General features: G+C 41.6%; 1 protein-coding gene across 8 annotated transcripts in view; it reads left to right on the forward strand.

Annotated features, from left to right (window-relative positions):
* Positions 1-20,375, forward strand: part of GRIN1 (glutamate ionotropic receptor NMDA type subunit 1) — a 697,943-nt gene that overhangs the window by 170,821 nt on the left and 506,747 nt on the right. For all 8 annotated transcript variants that reach the window (XR_014962874.1, XM_085610061.1, XM_085610053.1 and 5 more), the window contains exon 3: positions 6,901-7,077. Coding sequence is in view for 7 of the 8 variants with exons in the window: in XM_085610061.1 (XP_085466187.1) it covers positions 6,901-7,077 (177 nt within the window). In the remaining variant the exon portion in view is untranslated. The remainder of the gene's footprint in view (positions 1-6,900; positions 7,078-20,375) is intronic.

Consider the following 20,375-nt stretch of genomic DNA (forward strand, 5'->3'; position numbering starts at 1 on the left):
GAGGTTCAGCGCCCTAGCCGTTAGGCCAACTCCTCTCCCCATGTCACTTGACTGCTTGAACTAACAATGCTCCTCATACCATGTCAATTACAAATCAAGGATTACCCATGCCATGTAAAAAGGATACTCCTGTTCACAGATCCTGTGCATAGATGACACAGTTGTCAATCATAGCAGCCCTAAAGGATAGGACCTGGATGATGCCTTTCCTTTCACTCATGTGGTCTTACACCTGGCGTCAGCCCCTGCTGCCTCTATTCTCTGTTTCGCTGTTATGTGCAGGCTTCTCACAAGGTTGAGCAATAAAAGAAGACTGAAGGTCAAGTTTTGACCAGCAGTTTTTGTTTACACTTGGGGGTCCTTTAAATAGAAGGGGCTTATTTGATGGAGCGATAGGACATTGGAGGGTTGAGCACTGCAAATAAAAAGGGATGGTTTTCCAGGTGTGGGTTGTAAGTTGGGTAGCAGAGGAAAGGCCATCCTTTTGGACAATAAAGTAAATCAGAAAGGTAAATCGGAAAGAAACATATTGCGTAAACTCAACCTGGCCAAGGCCAGGGCCGGGGCAGTTGTTCAAAAGCCAGATGGAGCTCAGCGAGGTAGTGACAACAATGAATCACAAAATTGAGCCAGGAATCCAGTATGCAATCCGAAATATTTAATATCTGCAGCCGAATAAAAAGAGATGAAACTGAAGTTGGATATTAGATGGACCTCATTATTCTTTGAATTATGAATCTGGTGTTATTCAGACTTCCAGCCCTTGATGGCATCAAGATAGCCATCAAACAAAGACACGCGCAGTTATCCTACTGTTGAAAGGATACATCACCAGATCTCCCTATCATTTACTAATTATTTCCTGAGGTCAGTTTGCCTTTGATTGATGTAAGGAAATTAATCTTTTGCAGCCTCCTCCATTTATTTGCTCTATAATCTGGTATTGAGACCGCTGCAGTGATTCCAACCTGCTGAACAGTATGAGCCACACATGCTTTGTTTAAAGTTTTTATTTCCATTGCCCATACTGTAATTCTGGGAATATAGCGTTGTGTATGCCAATTCTCTGTGCCGCTGAACGATGTACAACACAGAATCTCTAGCACCTTTCCTCATTCAGAAGCGGGAGACTGGAGACCCAGAATATGTCCTGCAGGAGGCCCAGGCTGAGGGAAGAAAATGTTCTTTGAAACTCTAGGCAAACCCTTGGAGGATGGGGATTTTGGTCCACGGAACTCTGTAATAGCCACCAAGCAATTCCCCCATTATATGAAATGCATAATTTTGATGAAAAACAGGAGGTGGAAACTATTTGGCATTTTGCTGAGAGTGGCTCGATCTAGTGACCAAGGGCTGCCTGTATACCCATTAAACCACCTTTCATGATCCATATGGTCTGTTTGCAGCATCCTGTTCCGAGACTGGTGGCACTACCCTCCTTCTGACAAATGTGTTTCAAAAGGTTCAAACTCTTAACAGTGAAGCCCCTTTATCCCATTGGTAACTTCCTTGCTGAGGTCCTGAAACACAGGAAGCATCAACACATTCGAAGAATGGTCTTGGCCAGTTGACAAGAGGCATTTTCTGTGTACCAGAAGCTGAGCTGTGAGGACTCCTCCCCTGCTGAAAGAAGTGGTTTACAGTCTGAGGAACCAGTCCTGAAGATTTGAGACCTTTCCTTCAAGAGTTCCACTTCCAGAATTTGTTGAACATCTTCCAGTGGTCTACAATGGCAGCCCTGTGTACTGTATCAACACTTTACATTTTTATTATTATTTTTGTTTCATCATGTTCAGCAAAATAAAGTTACAATTCTCTAAGGACAATTAAATGGACCACTGAACAGGCCCTGAGGGTGAGTGTGTTGCCTATGCATTGGTACATCCTTAATTTCTATTCAAAGAAGGTTTTAAAGTGCAGATACAATTGAGAGAACAGTGTGACATTTGGAAATAAAACGAATAAAGTGAATTGTAACGAAATTATAAGAGTGGAATACAAAAAGTACCTTTTGATGGTTTGATGCCAAAATTGCTCTTTTGTTAGTCAAATGCCTATACCTCTAGGCAACAACTGAGGCGCCGTATGAGAGCAGAAGATGTAAGACTGACGAGCACCCCATCGAGATGGCACAGTCTGAAGAAAGAAAACAATTAGTCAATGAAAAACATAGTATTAGACTAAGGAGCAAGGTTGATAATCCAGCCACGCAGGCAGGACAAACACAAATTGGGTAGTGCTGGAAGGGAGCTGCAATCGACCCATAACAAGGCACTTGGGCACAGGAACAAGAACGAATGAATGGAAAACTTAGGTATACGATTCATTGGCAAGAGGGGCGACAGACCCTGCCTGTTAGCTCTAAGACATTAGGGTCCTTTGACAATTGAAGCCTTAAATACCAGTAAAAAAGCAGGATGCACTAAAGGTGAAATCTAAAAGTTCAGTCACACTGATTGTTTGGCTAATTGAATGGTTAATCGAATGGTGACTGTTGCCACTTTGAGTTATAAATCCTTGAGTAGTCTCCGAAAGGTATGCCCTTTGGCCTCCACCTGTGTCTGCCATAGTTTTCTGTGACTGCAGAAATGGAGGGCAGAGAAAGGGGAATGGAGTAGCACTGGACTTATTTGCTTTCGATTAGAACACGTGGAAGCAACAGAATGCAAGCATTACATGTCTGTCTGTCTACCACTTGGGGCCTTACAAGAGAACAGAAGACATGACTGTGGGATCCTTTACTCGACTGTTGAGCTTCCTATTAAACATAAAATATTCCTATTCTGCAGGGGATGAGGCAGAAAATGATCTTTGTACAGTGTGGGGTAAATGAGAGAAGGAGGTGCCAGGGAACTTGAAGCGAAACAAGACCTACAGAATATATAAAAAATCTGAACGATCTACTTGTAAAAGAGACATTCGATTTGAAGGTCATAGAAAGACAACTTCAACATGAAGCTGAGTTTTAACTCCTATTTTTGATAAAGAAATTAAAAGGAGCTTCTTACCTTGTATAATATTTGGGTACTTAGGTTTTGATTTCTCTGTCAAAGTAAGGTAGTCAGTTGACAAGAGAGGTATCTAGTATTGTTACACAGTCACCTGCATTGAGTATTATAATACCGTAAAGATTTTGTCTCGATAGCCTCCATGATGGCAGTTCCTGTTAATATACAGAGACGTCTGTTGGGGCCTGCGACAATACTACATTTGGTGGAGGGGGGGGGGGGGGGGGGTCAGGGCGGCAGAGTGATCTACTTTGTTGCCCTGATCGACATTAATCCATCTGCCAAACTCTAAACCAGCCCCAGGGTGTCAATATTCGAAGCTGTTTGTTATGTTGGGTTACAATTTTGGAGATATTTTTTTTTATACTTTCTTTTACATTTGTTTCTAATTTGGATATTGTTTTCTTTCTGTAGTATTTAGCTCCCCAACACAAAAAATTCCAATATTTAGTTTTGAAGTCTAGATAGAGGTAAGCTCTGTCCGTTTTAGAACAAGCACATCATACATTTTCTCATGTCTTGAAATTTTACATTGAATAATTACATCATCAGAAACTTAGGTGGCCATAAAATAGTGGTCTACCTATTACATTTGATTGTTTAAGGGAGTATCCCTTGCTAGGTACCTATCCTTTGTCCTTCTACTTGGCCTGGATGGAACTTGAGTGCCTATATCTAGTGCAAAGAAAATAGTAGATGGTTTAGAGAAATGGCGAGGTAAAAAGGTAAAAGGTCTAATAAAAAGGAACTGAACATTCTGCTCTACATTAGGTATAGTATATATAAAGAATTGGTTCTGTAGGGAAATGTAAACATTTTTTTGTAGTATTGATTGTTTCCTAGTAGCCTCAGAAACAGCAATGCATTGAATAATATTTACATTCAGACATACAAAAATGAAATAACAAAAGTGAAATTTGGAAAGAACATTAAAATGACACACTTAGATTTACGTACTTATCAAGATATATTCATTATTCATATATCTTAAAATGACATAGATATCAAATCACAGACAAAGGAGAGAGACACAGGACTGTTCATAAATATGGTTAACATGTGTACGTGATGTACAAATAATTATGTTTTAACACTAATCAAAATACGTGACTTTGGACATCATATATAGAAACGAAAAAAAGGAGGGAGCTTGTTCAGGGTGTCTGTTTATAATCTACATATCCACAAGCATATATCTTCATTTATTATTGATCCATATGTTGGGTAAAGACACGGAACACCTATTTTGTATTGTCAATGTTTACAAAATGTCAAAACCCTCTTTGATGGTAAAGTTGGCTTTTCAGTCACAATCCTGAAACTACCACTTATAGAAAGTTAGAACTTTGTTGCCCTAACCATTTGTGCCGCCTTCTTGCATCCCATGTCTGTGATTTGCTCTTCTATTGGGATTTATGTAGTGCTTCCAGAAGGTAACACAAAGGGTGCTTAGCTGAGGAAAGGTTGCGCCATCCTGGCAGGATGACTGGGAGGGGCTGTACCCAGCCCAACTAACATTTCATAGGGCTTTGCCTCCTGCACACACAAAGGACTCTGACACCAGGCCTGACCTGTCTTTTGTCACCCCAAACAGTTTGGAGCCTTGACAGGTAAAGAATTTTCTGGAACCTGATGTGGGGGTAGTGTACGGAATCCCCCCACACAAAGGCTGGTACCAGGTATAAATATTGGCCCTCCAGTAACACACTGCGGAAGACTCCTCGACCAGTGATTGTTACAGAAGAAGGGCTGCCTTGCTGCCAGAGGACTTCCCTACTGCTTGAAAGACTGCCTTGTTATCTAAGAAGGACAACTGGACCTGCTTGCCTTCATCCCAGGGTAACCAGAGTGACTCCAAGGGTCGGTTGGCTGACCTTCTGAGTGAACTACAGTGAAATAAGCTTCAGAATCCTTCCTGCAACTGCCTAGCTGACCTGCTGCTTTTGGCGTCTCCTGGAGTGAATCCCTGATCCCTAAGAGGCGCCTCCCCAGGTTCTAGACCCTTGACTGGCATCAGAGTGTACTTCTCCCTGCCTAACTGTGGGATCCATCAAATCTGATGCTGCGCTAAGCAACCCAATGCAGGACCTTGCATCGCAGTCCTCACAGCTAGTGATTACAACTGATGCAGAGTGATGCCACTCAATGCAGGACCTCACATCGCAGCCCTCACTGCACCTGATAGGAACTGAAGCCATGCAATGCAAACTGACGCAGGACTTTGTATCGCAGCATTGTGCATCTCCTGATAGGAACCTACACCGAGCACCACAAAGTCTTGCATCAAGGATATATGGTACAATTCTGAGCCAGACTAACCTGGTCTCAGTGAAGGGCCCCACACTCCATTGTGGTAGGACTGAACTAATAAATATTTCCAGGTCCTGCATGACTAGATAACCACAGTTTGGATTTTGTGCTTCTTGTTGCTATTTTCACTTAAACCGTAAAATTTAAGATCTTCGATTCTACTGATTGGATTTTGTTTGTTCTGGTATACATTTATTTATTCAAATGTACTCTATTTTTCTAAATTAGTTTGGGATTTTTCTTGTGTTTTCACTGTATTACTGTTTGTATGCTGCATAAATAGTTCACACATTGCCTGTAAGTTAAGCCTGAGTTCTTTGTGCCACGCTACCAGAGGACTGAGCACAGGGTAATTGAGTGACTTTTGCGTTACCCCTGACAAGGAAGGCGGCTGTTGCCTAAGTGGGGCTTCCCCCCTCCTCAAAGAATTGCCCAATTTCTTTCAGTATGTTAGAGGACAATCAGGGTGCTTAGGTGATTGCAATCGAAAATAAGGTTGTAACAGCATCTGACCAATTTTACAGAAGAAAAGCCAAAGGGACATTCTGCTAGTAACCAATGGGGGTTTGCAAGAAGGATTGGATTTAAGGGGACTCGTAGGTATGTGAACATTTTCAATAATACAGATTCTAAGAACTGTTGTGTTGTCAATATGGATCGTGGGAGATCTAGGCCAGTAGGGAAACCAAAATTAGTCCTGGCTAAAATGTTCAAACCAGACCCACATTAGAGGAAGCTGTGAAGGGCTGAGGGTGATGGTAGTGTCATGCAGCAACCTATTCAGCAGCCTACCGAGGAAATGCCAGAGTGTCAGAATAGCATGTTCCGCCATCTTGGAGATGTGGAGCTGTGGAGGGCAGTGGCTTCGCTTGGAGGTGAAAAAAGGGAATGTGGCCAGTGTTGAATAAGAGATCACCAGAAATACAGGTGAGAAGGTATTGTGAGTGGTGGGGAAAAAAAGAGTTTAGGGAGAGTACCAGAGACCCAGTGTAAATCGATTATTGTTGCATCAAACTTTGCAAACTAGTATATAATAGCGAGCTTGGACAATAGGCTCAAATTACTCAGTTTCCTTATCACATTACATGACACTACTTTTGATATTGTGAATTGGCTTATTGCTTTTAGCACTTACATACAATTTAACATGAGGGTATCAAAGTACTTTTGTATCTCACAGTGTTCCATAAGGAGTTCTTCTCGCACCAATAGGAAAAGGGACAATACGAATGGAAAAGTCTGTTGTAGAAGCTTCACATCCTCCAGTGACCACTTGTATGTGTCTCAGACTGTGGTACATGCTCCTGGTGGTGTCAAATTCAAACAGAACTGCTATTTTGAGAACGTATCTGAGACTTAATTATTTGCAATGGTTCTCTCCCCGAGCGTAAGTTGTTATTTTCAATTAAGCAGGGTAGACCACAGCATTATGAGATGCCTCGATCAGAGACAGACAAAGAATATGTGAAAGATTTAAAACATAAGTATTTCTTGTTATTGGATAAGCATACTCCGCTGGTTTGGAGGCGTTTGTCTACTTTGTCATCTTGAATAACTCTGCTATTGGCCTTCTGTCCTGCAGAGCATCCACCTGTCCTTCCTGCGCACCGTCCCACCCTACTCCCACCAGGCTAACGTCTGGTTTGAGATGATGCGTCTCTTCAACTGGAACCACATCATCCTGATTGTCAGTGAGGACCACGAGGGTCGAGCTGCCCAGAAGAAGCTGGAGACCCTTCTGGAGGAGAGAGAATCCAAGGTCAGTCCTGGAAGAGCTTGAGCCCCTTTGAATATAACAAAATAAATTTAAAGAAATACAAATAGACCAAAACATAAAATCTTCAAACTGTTTTATGTATGTAGATATCTGTACGTTACACACCTTTTCTTTCCATTGTAACATGGCTGACATTATGCTTAAAACATCAACAGTGTCTTGACTAGTACTTGACAGAACGTTGTACTTTATTCATTTCACTTGCTTTGCCATAGTCGAAATCTCCTACATGTAAATCAATCAAAATGAAGGGAATAACCTGGAGCTCTGCAAATATACAGTACTTGATCCACAATGATCCACACATTGAAGGCGACCCAGCTAGTCATGCATTATGGTTAACATTTCATTAGTATCCGCCTTCATTTTTTAACAGTTGCAATGAAAATCTTACTGAAAAAAACAGAGAAACTAATGATACAGTTATCATCTCAAATGGTTCGGAGAATTGGCTTTTAAGTCTTTCATGAGATGATTTTAATTTTGTTGCATAGAAGTGCAGTGCACCCTCTCTCTTAAGCTCCGCCACATAGCTTCTGTAACTCAGACTCACGATTCCATTCAAACACCTGCTTGTCACAGCTTTTCCAGCATCCACCCACCATGCTCCGTCGCTTCAGCTGCTTTGCCTCAGACCAGCTTATTGAGAAGATGCACTGTGCTGAACACTCCACAGTCAAATCTGGTCCTTCTGCCTCAAAGGGCAAGGGGCTGTCGATGGCAGACGTTTTGTAGAAGCAACTGTTCATTTACCCCCTACATCTCATTCACCAATGAAAAGGAGCCATCCCCATCCTTAGGAGATGTGTGGTCCAGCAAACCCAGCACACACATCTCATGGAGAGGAAGGGCAGCAGCTTATGCTGCAAGCAGTGGCCTCATGCATGTGACGTGGGGCTTGAAGACTCATGTTCTGTACATGGGGTTCTGTAATGTGTAATGAGGCACACCTCTGCCTCGCCCTAGACTGAAGCAGCACGGGGCCACTGGTTACATGGTAGAAAGTCAGCATCCATCATTAGATACTGTGTTTACTCATTCTCTTCTTGTTGTTTTGTAGAAGGGTTGATTTTAGGATTGGAGCTGAGGCATGCCACTTTGCTAACCAGCCACTGCTCTGTACTATAACCTAGAGAGACTACTGACCTCCAGCTGTAAACGGTGAAGGACTTGCCAGGTAGGAGGCAGTGGCAGTAATACTAAGGGGAGAGAGGATGTGCCTTGTTTAATCTTGGCCACCAGTTAGTCTAGGAAAACCAACAGCTAGGGCAGTTCTTGGCCCTATCTGCTGCAATATCTGTTAGTACACAATGTCTCCTTGCATGCACCTCTTGACAGTTCCCGCATGCTTTATCCGTTATATCCCATTTTACCAACACTCCTTTACTTTCACCACCAGCTACCCAGCTCTGCATTAAATCTGCAGTCTTAAAATCTATTGACAAGTCCAAAGGTTCATAAGTGTGCCAAAGACTTCAATTAATTTGCAAACTTATCTGTTAGAGAAACATTTAAGGGCTTCAAAGAAGCTTGAATGTAGGATAGCTTTTCTCACATTCACTAAAATAAGATAGTAGGCGTAGTAAGGAAAAATCTACCTGTGCATTCACATGCCCATTAGTTGCTTGCTTAAAGAAAGGCTGCAGTCTAATGCTTCCTAACCAGTCCCAGATGCCCAAGGTCACTGGTTGGTGAAGAGAGCCAGTGTACTGGAACTACGTTCCTCATCTGCTATCAGTATACTGAATTTTTTTTTTAAAGTCTACCAAAGCACCGCTTTGCAGTAATTGTTTCTGAAGTGTAAAGAATTGAGTGGGATTCATGACTTTAATGGTTTCTTTATTTAAATAATCTGCTGTCACGTCTTGGTTACCCTAACCAGCAGCATCTATCTTTTGCAGCCCGAATAACCATCTTTGCCTGACTCCAGAGCAATACCTAAATTACTGTTATTATCCCAGGTCTGCTGAAATGTTTCAGACCATGGCGTTTTCCGTAAAATTAATTATAGATTTGTCTAATTTGCTATATAATCCATCACCTGTTGCATAAACTGCAGATTTTACAATTTTTTTCAACTCAAACGAATCAAAAGTTACTGAAAACTCAGTAACATGGATAGCCTTGCAGAGGAAGGCCCTTAACATAGATTAATTTATCACTTTCCTTTTGGTTATTGCTATATCTGGGTGTTAAACTGGCACTAATGAGGTGAAACCTAATGACATACACAGAACACGAAGATCCTAGTCGTAGGTGCATCCATTTTCTTTCTGGTCCAGTTTAAACAGAGAGGGTTCTTTCAGAGAAGCATCCATAAGAGCGGGGAGTAGTACTGCGGGAGCGCTCTTTTACGTACTCTTTCATGTCTTTCGGAATCGTCACTGAGAATTGCAAATAAGGCAAAGTCTTTTTGATTTGCAATATCTGCTTATGAATATTTTTGTTCCAATTGGGGAGAGGATGTAGCCTTACCTCACAAAAATGAATGTGTCCATCTGTTACGAAACTGGTGCTCATGTAAAACGCTCTGATACCTGATATCCTTGGGTCTAGTTCACGCTATGTAAAAACTCTTAAAACCCTTGAAATCTATGTGAGGCGCGCCCTAGGTACACGTGAAGGCAGCAGTAAGCTGTCGCGCCCACTGTTCACAGCTGCAGTGCACGGGGAGACAGTCGTTGTGCAAAGATAACTGTGCTACTCGGCAAGGAAATCAGGCTGAAAATGAGTGGATGCACTTTGGTAAATTTGCCTTTCTCTCTGGCACTAAAATGAAATCCTTCTCGGTGTTTAAAGGTCGCAAAATTACACATTTGTATGAAATGAGATGTATCAAAGGGTTTTACCCATTCTGTATCTATGGGAAAATGTGTTCATACATACGGCCCGTAGCATCTCCTACTTCTTGAAGTAGGAATGAAGTCATTTTTAGCAGAAGTGCCAAGTGTCCCACTCAAAATATTAGCTTTTTGCTGTTGAACATCCAGGGGTGCTAAAATAAATTCAGTATAATTTCATTAGGAGACATTTGTTCTGATATGAAGAGTGCCTTCGTGGATAAAAGCGGAGAGATGTGACCCTCTGCTTCATGGCTGCCTCACAGTGAAGAAATCTCCAGGAAGGGCTGCTGCCACACTACAGGGCACCATGGTTGGTGGGCCGGTCACTTGGCAGAGGAGAGAAACCTCCTGATCCACGTCATCGGAGCAGGAGAACCCTCTCCACAGTATATTTTGAATCCTCACATGGAGTTTCCTTCTACTGGTCACTCGCACATGGGACAGAAGGGACTAATGCCCTTTTCCACTCAATGATTTTAGTTTTGATTCTTTTTTGTGCGTGACAATTAGGGGAGGAGCACATGGGGACATGTCTAAAAGAGTCAACACGGGGTCAATTTGACCTTAAAAATAAGGGTCTTCAGCTGCATGGCTTGAATTAAAATAGGCATGCCATCACCAGGGGTTCTTTCTTAGGCCCAATTCGCTCAAGATCAGTGCTCAGAACTCTTATCTGTTCCATTTGTCTCTCTGACTTCCAAAAAGGTAGAACAATTGCCATCTCTTTTCTTGGTAAGAGATTCGGCTTCCTCCATGGAAAGATACGGATCTACTTTGAGACTTTGGTTTCATCACGCAGGGGTGAAGTGAAACCTTCTCGTTGTGATGGTGGTCCATGAGTCTGGCTTTGTTGCTCATACAAAACAAAACATTTTCTAATGAGTCTCTGTTTCTCATTATTGAATATTGATCGTGGTTTTGCTATTTTCCTTGAAGGGATGTTTATTGTAATTCAACATATTCCCATTATCCCAGGAAGGAACCCAGTACACATTAAAACAGATTGCTTAAAACACATTTTACGTATGCAAAAACAATCTGAAATTTAATTATACTAGCCAAGGTCTCTTCCCATTTAGGGCCGAGTTCCGGCAGGGCAGGCCTCCAAAACGTATGCTTCTGTACAGCTCATATTTTTGCAGGTTCGTGGAATAATGCCGGCTGATCCCTTGCTTGTGTGCACTTATCAGTCAAAAAACTCAGTTACTGTGTCACCAGTCAATCGAAAGCGGGCCTATCAGCGTGCTGCTTCTGAGGCTTCATGGTCAGAGTGACCAACATGTGAGACTTTTCTGGTAGGAAAGTTTGAGGTCTCTGTGCTTAAGACTTATGCACGGTGTAAAAGCCACACAATCCTAGCAGAGTATGACATACTCTTCTGAGATACAGCAGTTTGTGTTTTTTGCCTCAAGATAAATCAGGAAACGGTCAGCAGACATAGTAGCAGGATCACAGTGTTTTAAATGGATCCATTAGGGTTTCTGTTGATTGCGTAGACTTTCCCTAGAGATGTTGCTTGCAGTGTTGCTTATAGTTCTGAGTGCCTTCAGTAGCTGCTCCTGGGATGCAGTATGAAGTGCTGCGTTAGATGTTTTAGGGTTCTTCCTTGTTTGGACTCATCTGTATGAAGAGATACTTATAAATCAATTGGAAAATGTGACGGTGGATCTCTTCTTGATTTTATTGGAACAAAAGTGCTTCCATTGAAGAGCACATTTTTGTTTCTGGTGAACAAGATTTTTGATGTCTGAGCAATGGTGTGAACCGTAAAACTGCTACAATGCGGAGTAGCTTCCATACATTTCTCATCTGTCATGCCTTTCCTTCTTATGGGATCTCTACATGGATGATAAATGCCAGTAGATATTAGCAACTGCGATTTAAACGTGGTTACTTCAGTAAAGATAGATGAAGAACTGAACTAGTGAAGTTCAGAAGTAAACACAGTGGGACCTTCTGTTCAGAGAACCTTCACAAAAAATAACACAGTGGGACATTCTGTTCAGAGAACCTTCACAAAAATTAACATTACTATGAGATGCTTAACTTCAAGGCTGGTAGCACACATAATGTGATTCATGGTGGTGTGAGCCAAAGACTACTTTACAGTTCAGAGTGGTCAGCTGAGAACAGTCCACCTCATTCTGAAAGTCTTCCTCTTGTTGAAAACAAAATAATACTGATGCAGAGGAGGAAATTTGATTATAATGAACTAAATAAAAATGAAGGAAGGTCGCAATCACAAGCTTTAAACTTTCTCTGCTGCCCTTCTAACACTCAGACATATAAAATAAATAAAGAGATGATTTGAGCAGGAGTTTCTGGTAAAAAGAAAAGTGTTGTCTGGAAAAAAAAGTCCAGTAGGATACTGGATGTCTCACCAACACATAAAATGAGTGATGAACTTTTAATGTCAAGATTAAGAAAATGTGATGTTTTCTACAGTGTCCATCAAATGCCTTTCCACCAGATCGTTGGAATCTCAGGGTCATTCAGAAGCACTGCACGTTATTGTAATAGCACTCTCGTTGCCAAGACAATGCTGATACCTAAAATGTCCCTTGACCACAGAGCAATAGGGATGGCTCTTCTCTGTAGGAAAGGAGAGTGGACCTTCAACCACAATTTGACCTCACTAAACATGGTGACTTAGTTCCTGAATATGGGTACAGGAATTCCATGTTCCAACCAACTTTACTCTATTAAATATATCTAGCTTTCATAACATTGTATTTTGTACCCTTGAATGCTCACAAATATGTTGGTAAACCCTTCAATCAAACATTTTTAGAAATATTACAGAAAATAATGAAGCAGCACTAATTTTGAAGTTGAATGTGATTATTTATGTGTTTATGGGTCTTTGGAGCCTATGCATCGAGGATTTGCAGCATGCAAAGTTGCCCCATCTATCAGTCCTATGTAATATCCTATGACAGATATTACTTAGTATGGAATCAGAAACTATTTACAGAAACTACTCACTGCATTCTAATCTTCATGATGACTCTCTGTCAGGACAATTGCCACTCAAGAAATGATTTTCCTTGGGCTTAACTGAAAGGCCCAACTACCCATATTGTCTAATTTGTGAAATTCTAATATTAGAGTTATGAGCTATCATGAAAGGCTAAGGATGAAGAAGAAAAGGCCACTTTGGTTTCTACCAGGGATAGTTTTATCATATAACCACTTGCCATTCTTACCTTTCACGTTTTGGAGGACATTCCAGTACTTTCAACCAAAAATTGTTAACTAGCACCTCATTCTGGATGTTAGTGTCCTGTCTCAGCATAAAATAAGCACACAGAACTCCTTAATAAAGTGTAATGTACTTAATTAAGTTGCTTATTTAAATCCCATTCAAGAACTTTTCTTCTAAGAAAGTTTTAAGGAGTTGAGACAAAAGAAACCTAAGTTTAACATAAAAAATCCAAATTCTCAATATATATCCATTCCATTACAAACCTAAAGCCCTGCAATAGAGAACCCAATCATTAATATTATCAATGCAACCCCGGTTTAAATGTGTTTTTATCATTTAGAAAATTTCATCCGAGGGCAGCTCATATTGTACAAGGTTTATAAAAATGCATTTATAGTTCCTGTGCTTAGGTTGAGTAGAAAAAGCTCCATGGTGGAAAAAAGTCTCAGAAAACAGTCACCGCTTTCAAAATTGCTCTAGGGAGGCAGTTACTTGCAGCCGGGTGGAAAAGATCATTTCATCCATGCCCGACCACATCCCATTCTTCAACTGTCTTGCCAATGTGCTTCCTTTCGTGCCTTTAAGTTTGGCTATTTCCTGTGTGTTCCTCTCACTACTGTGTGTTTTTGTCTTGCTTCTAGAAAGTTAAATCAGAACTGAGGTCGTGGCCAGCCGGATGCTTCCTCTGTCTCTCATGATGGGGGAGGGGGACTGTTCAGTGCACTCAAGAGTATCTTGTGCCCAAGGAGAGGGCGGGGGACATATACGTTTCCCCTCTATCCCTTTAAGAAGGGTAGCAAGTCTCACCCTAAGTACCATATGCATGGGGAGGAGTATGTTGTCTGCGTTGCATGTTATCTTCTCATTAATGATAGGGTCCTTAAGCCAGCAGTGTGTTGACTATGCTGCTTTTATTGTGTGGTACTGGTGTGTCACTTCCATAATTTTGTATCATCTGTAGATCTGCATGTTCCGTGGGAAAATTATTGGGAAGTAGTACTGGTGATGGGCGTACAGAAAAGTTCTTCTCGTTATACGTAGGAACCAACATTTCATACATCAAGTGCTTAAGTTAAGGTCAGGGCACAGGCCGAAGGGGGCTACATTTCAAAAGATTGTATTATTTGATCAAGTTAGTGCAAAAACTATGCTACTACTGAACAATGAGTTTAGTGATTTTAATGCCCTCTTTCTGAGGCAGTGCTATAGGAATGTTGCTGTAGGATGGTGGAAGTAGTGGTGAGCTATTGATATACACTTACTAATGCTATTGGGATGAGATGTTTTATTTCCCATCCACTTACATATGTTTTAAAGTCTACACATATGGATATGGTGGTGTACAATGTCTGAGCTATAGAGGTCTCATGACCTCAACATGCAGTTTTAGGGCTTGCACCAGGGAATAAATGTTAGTAGAATACGAGTAATTTCATATATGAAGAACTAATACATATATGATAGGGACATGAGGAAACTGAGTCGTTCAGAAAAGGATACTTGCTACATTTATATTTTAAGGCCGACGTTTATGAAAGGAATATCTGTGCAGAAGTGCAAGGGAAGGGGTGCAGGATCTGGTATTACTTCATGACAATTCAAATTTTTCTCCACTCATTTCCTCAAAGGAAGAGGGTGGTCCAGAAGTCTGATGATGTCTGAACAGAAACCAAACGCCTCCGCATCTCTGAGGTCCCTCCTTTCAAGACACATTTCCAAAAAACAGCTATATCTCTTGATCCTTCCATTCTTTCCTTGTGTTTGGATTCACACTGTAACATTTCTCCGTTCTCCCCATTCTGTCCGGCTCCCTTCTTCTCATTCTGCTCTTACTTTACACTGAACCTACCATTCCATTTCTTTCTCACTATCTTACACTCGTTCTTTCTCGCTGTCTTCCTCTCTGTCATTCACAGAGTCTCCCTGTTATTTTCCCTCCATCCTTTCCAGCTTGTTCTCCATGTCTTTCTCTAGACGGCTTCTCCAGTGATCCCACTCCAGTGTGCAGCTGCCTCAAAACTCCCCACTCACATTTATACTCATTATTCTGCTCTACACTGGGACTGAACATCACGTCCTTAAAATGCACTGTCCATCCCTTCTTCTCAAGGTCCTCTCACCTGCTCTTCAGTAGTTTACTGGCCCCACTGCTTGAAACAGTTCATGGTCAATCTATTGAGCAGATAATTAAAGAAATATTGCTAACCTCTGGTTCTGGAATCACAGAAAGGTAACAGAGATAAGGATCTAGCTGGAACCTAAATCCTCAAGTGCACCTCTGCACCAGGCACCATTCTCAGCCTGAGCTAGTGTTGTACAGGCAGCATCCTCCTGAGAGCGCCATACCTTGTCTTCCATAAAGCTGCACATTTATCGCTCTTCCAACTCGGTGGAGCAAACAGGAAGTGTGTTCATTCGATTTCTTGCTTCAGAAAAGTAGGTCAACCATTCACAAGAGAAATAATTCAGAGAGACACAAACGCATGTGCTGTGCGTTACAGCGGAATGGAGCTCTCTCAGGCTCGCTTCATGCAGGGTCTGCACCGTGTGCTAATGGAACAGCGTTTCATCTTGCAAATTATAATGAACCATCATCCCCAAAGGCAGTGGAATTGCCTGCCTAAAAACTGTACTAGTTCGCAACACAGTAACCTGTCTGAAAGCAAGTAGGTCTGCACAAGAGTTGTGAGTCTGATGTGATGTGACAGACTCTTTATGTCCCTTCCTTCTGAAACACTGGCTTCAACAGTTCTCAGAAGACAAGTGTGTACTTATTCAAAAAGACTAGAGAAACATCATATTCTGACATGATCTCTTCTACTTGGAGACTCTGGCCTGGGAGAAAGCGCATCTTGAACATTGCATTGTGGTTAAGTAGCCTCCAATCTATTCTGATAATATTATGTCCTTGTTTGCAACACTATAAGACTGCTCAACCGACATAGCTGTAATCAACCTGGCATAGTCGGATATGGCACCGGAGCCAGCCTTTTTCAAGACCCTCTTGGCTACCCTCCTGGCTAGGGTGGTGTTTCCCGTTTATAGATTTTTTGCAGCGGAACACAACACACTCTAGGAACTTTGACATTGCTTCTCAGTGGCGAAGGTATAAGCATGGTGCCATATTTGGCTGTCCTATAATTATACTGATTGAATGGTGCACTGTTGCATCGACTTATATGTCAGCCTTCTCCTGGACATCTTTGACCTGTGGCTCTAGACCAAAGTGTACCTGGTGCTGTGAGATTTACAACCTCTCCAAAGCGAAGAACAATTAGGACTCTTGAGAATTCCTCTATCTGGTTTTTGTCATCAGTGCTATGACAAAAGGAATCTCAATTGGATTTTACTTCACCCCAGTTCAAAATGGTAGTAGGGCGCAGCGGCCAGAGCGTCTGACTCCAGAGCGGGGCTCATGGTTCGATTCCCGGCACCGGTGGCAGCTCAGCTCTGCATCATGTGACTCTGGGCAATAGCTCACTTTTTTGGGGAAGGGGGGAATAGGTCACTTAATCTCCCCGACAGTCCCCAGTTCCTGGATATAATTAGGGATGATAAGTCGCGCTTTATGAATCTGGAATTATTATAGTACACTTATTTGGTTAGGGGTTTACAAGCAAACTATTCCTACGAACTTGGATTGGCAACATCCGGTGCTGGGAATCCGTTTTTTATTTATTTATGTATTCAAATTTTTAGATAGCACGTACAAAGCCTTAGAGTGTCAAAAGGCTTTTCAAATAATGCAAAAAGAATACAAACAAAGAAAACTCAAACAAGACAAGGAAAGGATAACAAGTAGAGAGGGGTAAGACAATGATGAGCTGAAAAGTTGGAATTTACAAGTTACAAAGTGTCTGTAAAATGAGAGAATGTTTGCACATGCCAAAGAATTCCACCCATAGCCAAACAACGTCCATCAGAATGTATTCAACAGAAACTACACTCAGAAGCTAAGTATGAGAGTTGTTCGAGAACATTTTAATCATGAGAAAGTTCTTCAGTTGTTTCTTGGAAGCTGTATATGAGAATATAGTCCTGATGAGAGGCGGAGGTGAGTTCCAAAACTTTGGGGTACAGCCTGAGAAGGACTGAATCAGAGTGCGCACTTTCTTGAATGTGGGGACTTGAATATGAAGAGTCAGTGCTCAGAAGTTGATGAGTGAGCACAGATTGTCAGTAGGCGTGGGGGTAACTGACATAATTTGGTGTAGGCGACATTTTGCAAACGTACTCAAAATGATGCAAAACTACACGTAAATACGTGAAATGCATCTTACACTCAATAAAATACCCAAGAGGTCCGTTCAGGTAAACATTCAAATAGAAAATGTAATTTCGAGTTGATTTCTGGTTGCTCGTGTTCAAAACATTGCCACTTACGTTCAGATTTGTAGTTTTGCGCTCACAAATTACCTGATGGTCTGCTTGGGGTGTGAGCAGGTGATGTAATTTTTAACACATCCGTATTGCTCATAATTTTATAAAACCTTATTGCTTCTTTTATTACTTTCCTTACCTTGATTCCTATGAGTAGTTAATATCTGCCGAACATGAAGGCGCCACATGGTTCCCTTCCAAGCTGCACTGCCTAACAAATCTAATGAATCAAATGTATATTTCACTCCTTAGTTAATCCACATTTCAATTCTTTTTTATTCTTCTTTTTCACCTTTAATTTATTCAATCCATTTTACTCATTTTCTTCACCATTCACGATTTTTTACAAAATACACAGGAGCATCGGATGTTCCACACGCCACGATTTATTAAAAATACCCAATGCATTTCGGGACAACCCTTCATCAGGGGTAACATGGCATGTGCTTTTCTAGCTTTTAAAAGCTTAGTTCGAGGTCATGTCTTGACTGACAAGGGTTGTCCCGAAATGCATTGGGTATTTTTAATAAATCGTGGTGTGTGCAACATCCGATGCTCCTGTGTATTTTGTAAACAATCGTGAATGGTGAAGAAAATGAGTAAAATGGATTGAATAAATTTAGGGTGAAAAAGAAGAATAAAAAGGAAGTGAAATGTGGATTAACTAAGGAGTGAAATATACATTTGATTCATTGGATTCGTTAGGCAGTGCAGCTTGGAAGGGAACCATGTGGCTCCTTCATGTTCGGCTTTATAATTGCAGCGCAATTGGGGAGAGCGCTAACAAGCATGCACGCGTTCACAAGGCGCAATGAAGAAATAGAAACATGAAAAACGAAAAATTAAATTGGGTTACACGGGAGTGCATCTCACCACCTTTGTCCTGTATCATAGTTTATATCTGCGACATTTGAAAGACCTCACAAGCATGATTTGCCTGCACATGCCTAAACCTTTTGTACATAATCTGTGTTTAGCGTCATAGATCTGCGGGTCTTGTGAATGTGCTGTGCACTTTACTAGTATACTGTGCCCCTTTGTGCTAATAACCACCTATGCACAGAGCTGCAAAGAGATGGCAGTTCGGGAAGGTGCTCCTTCCTGGTTAGGAAGAGCATAGCAAGGCTTTGTTAGATATCTAATCATAAAGCTCAGCTGAATATGCAGGTCTCAGTGTGCACGTTCCAACTAGTGCCTTCAGAATTCCACGTGTTGATTTGCTCTTTGCTCAATTGAATCCAAAATGCACAATCTCTATGGATCATTAAGAGTTAATCTGGAGAAGTTGACCAATCTAAGCAGTCACCATTCCTAGTCCTGTTCAGACATCATCAGACAAAGGCACACCCTTCTCTTTGTTCGTGAATCCTTACATTGGCAGTATTGGCAGGACAGGGATCAGTAAATCATATGAAAAGCTTGAAGATACATTTTGAAACTGGGTGTAATGTCAGATACTAGCATCTTACCCCTTTTCCTTATTTTCGTTCTTACCTGCTATTACCCATTAGCGGTGTAGAGTTCAATACACCAAGTAACAGAGAAAGCCTTTTCAGAAGATAGGCACAAAGTTCAGCATTGTGGTATGACTTATGAGTACACGATCAGAATGTCAAGAAGAGTTGGGTGTTGTCTCTTTAGATGCTGTCCTGGGTACTTCGTGGCAATCTGGGTGTTGTAGCAACAGGTGTAGTTTCTTGTGCACCACAAAGGTTGGGTGTGGTATTCTCAGATGATGTCTTGTGCATTGAGAGTTATTTCCGTCAACTTTCTTCTCATCCTTCTGAATAGAAATGGGACATTGCTTATCTGGAAGACAGCACTAACACTGCACAGTCTGACTCCGTAGCAACCCAGACTTGTCAATGCAAAGAACTCGGTGCATTGCCTCTAGGGCAGCTCACACACCAGTGATGTCACCAGAGTCAGGCCTGCAACCTCGTTTCTGCCACTTCTTTGGTGCAAACACACCGTAACTACTACAATGACAGGTCCTCTTTGGGGGCTCGGATTCAGATGTGCAGTATTATTGGTTCTATTTGGGCTTAAGTTTTAAATAGTAGTAAAATTAACATCATATTAGCTTAGTTATACGGTTTTAGTAGAATGTGAGCCAGTTAACTGAAATAGATTTTGAGGTCAAATATGCAAGTTTTCCCCACTTATTTTTGGCAGTGTTCAAAAGGAAATATGATATTGCAGGTACTCGCTGTGTCACAGTGCTTTCATCCTTCGGAGAAGTGCCAGAAGTGTCCTACTAAAGTATTGGACCCTAATCAGAAGAGCCTGTAGGTTCTCATTAAAAGTGCACATACTAGCTCATTCAAAGTGGCAGGGAAGCCTCAACTAAACCAATGAGGAAATTTTAAGAAACACTGTGCATAAGTGTTGGGGTAGGTAGAGATGCCCCCCCCCCCCCCCCCACTATCCCATTAAAGGTAATGGTGAGAAGTTAGGAAGTGCACCTATCACCCTCTTTGACTTAAGAGGCCTCACTGATAAGTAAGTGCCGGGGCTCTTCTGAGAAGTGCTAGTACTGTCCTAGTAAAGAACTGAGGCGCTGTTGGGAAATGCAGGTACTGTACAATGAAACCGATTGTACCCCTCTTTTAAAAGTGCACGTACTGCCTCGTTTAAAGTACTGGCCACTTAAGGAAAACGCGTCTGGACCATTTTTTAAAGTGACAGTATTGTTTTAGTGCCATAGCCCTTTGCAGTACAGCCGTTGGTCGATTTAAAATGTTGGGCGCCTGCTCTGATCTGCCAGTAATGTCTCATTAAAAGAACTGAGGGTTCAGCAACTCCGTCAGTACAAGTAATGGAACCCTATTTATGCCTCCTTTGGAGCACTT

This window comes from Triturus cristatus, chromosome 1_2 (genome assembly GCF_964204655.1).
Source record: "Triturus cristatus chromosome 1_2, aTriCri1.1, whole genome shotgun sequence".
In the NCBI taxonomy this organism is placed as follows: Eukaryota; Metazoa; Chordata; class Amphibia; order Caudata; family Salamandridae; genus Triturus; species Triturus cristatus.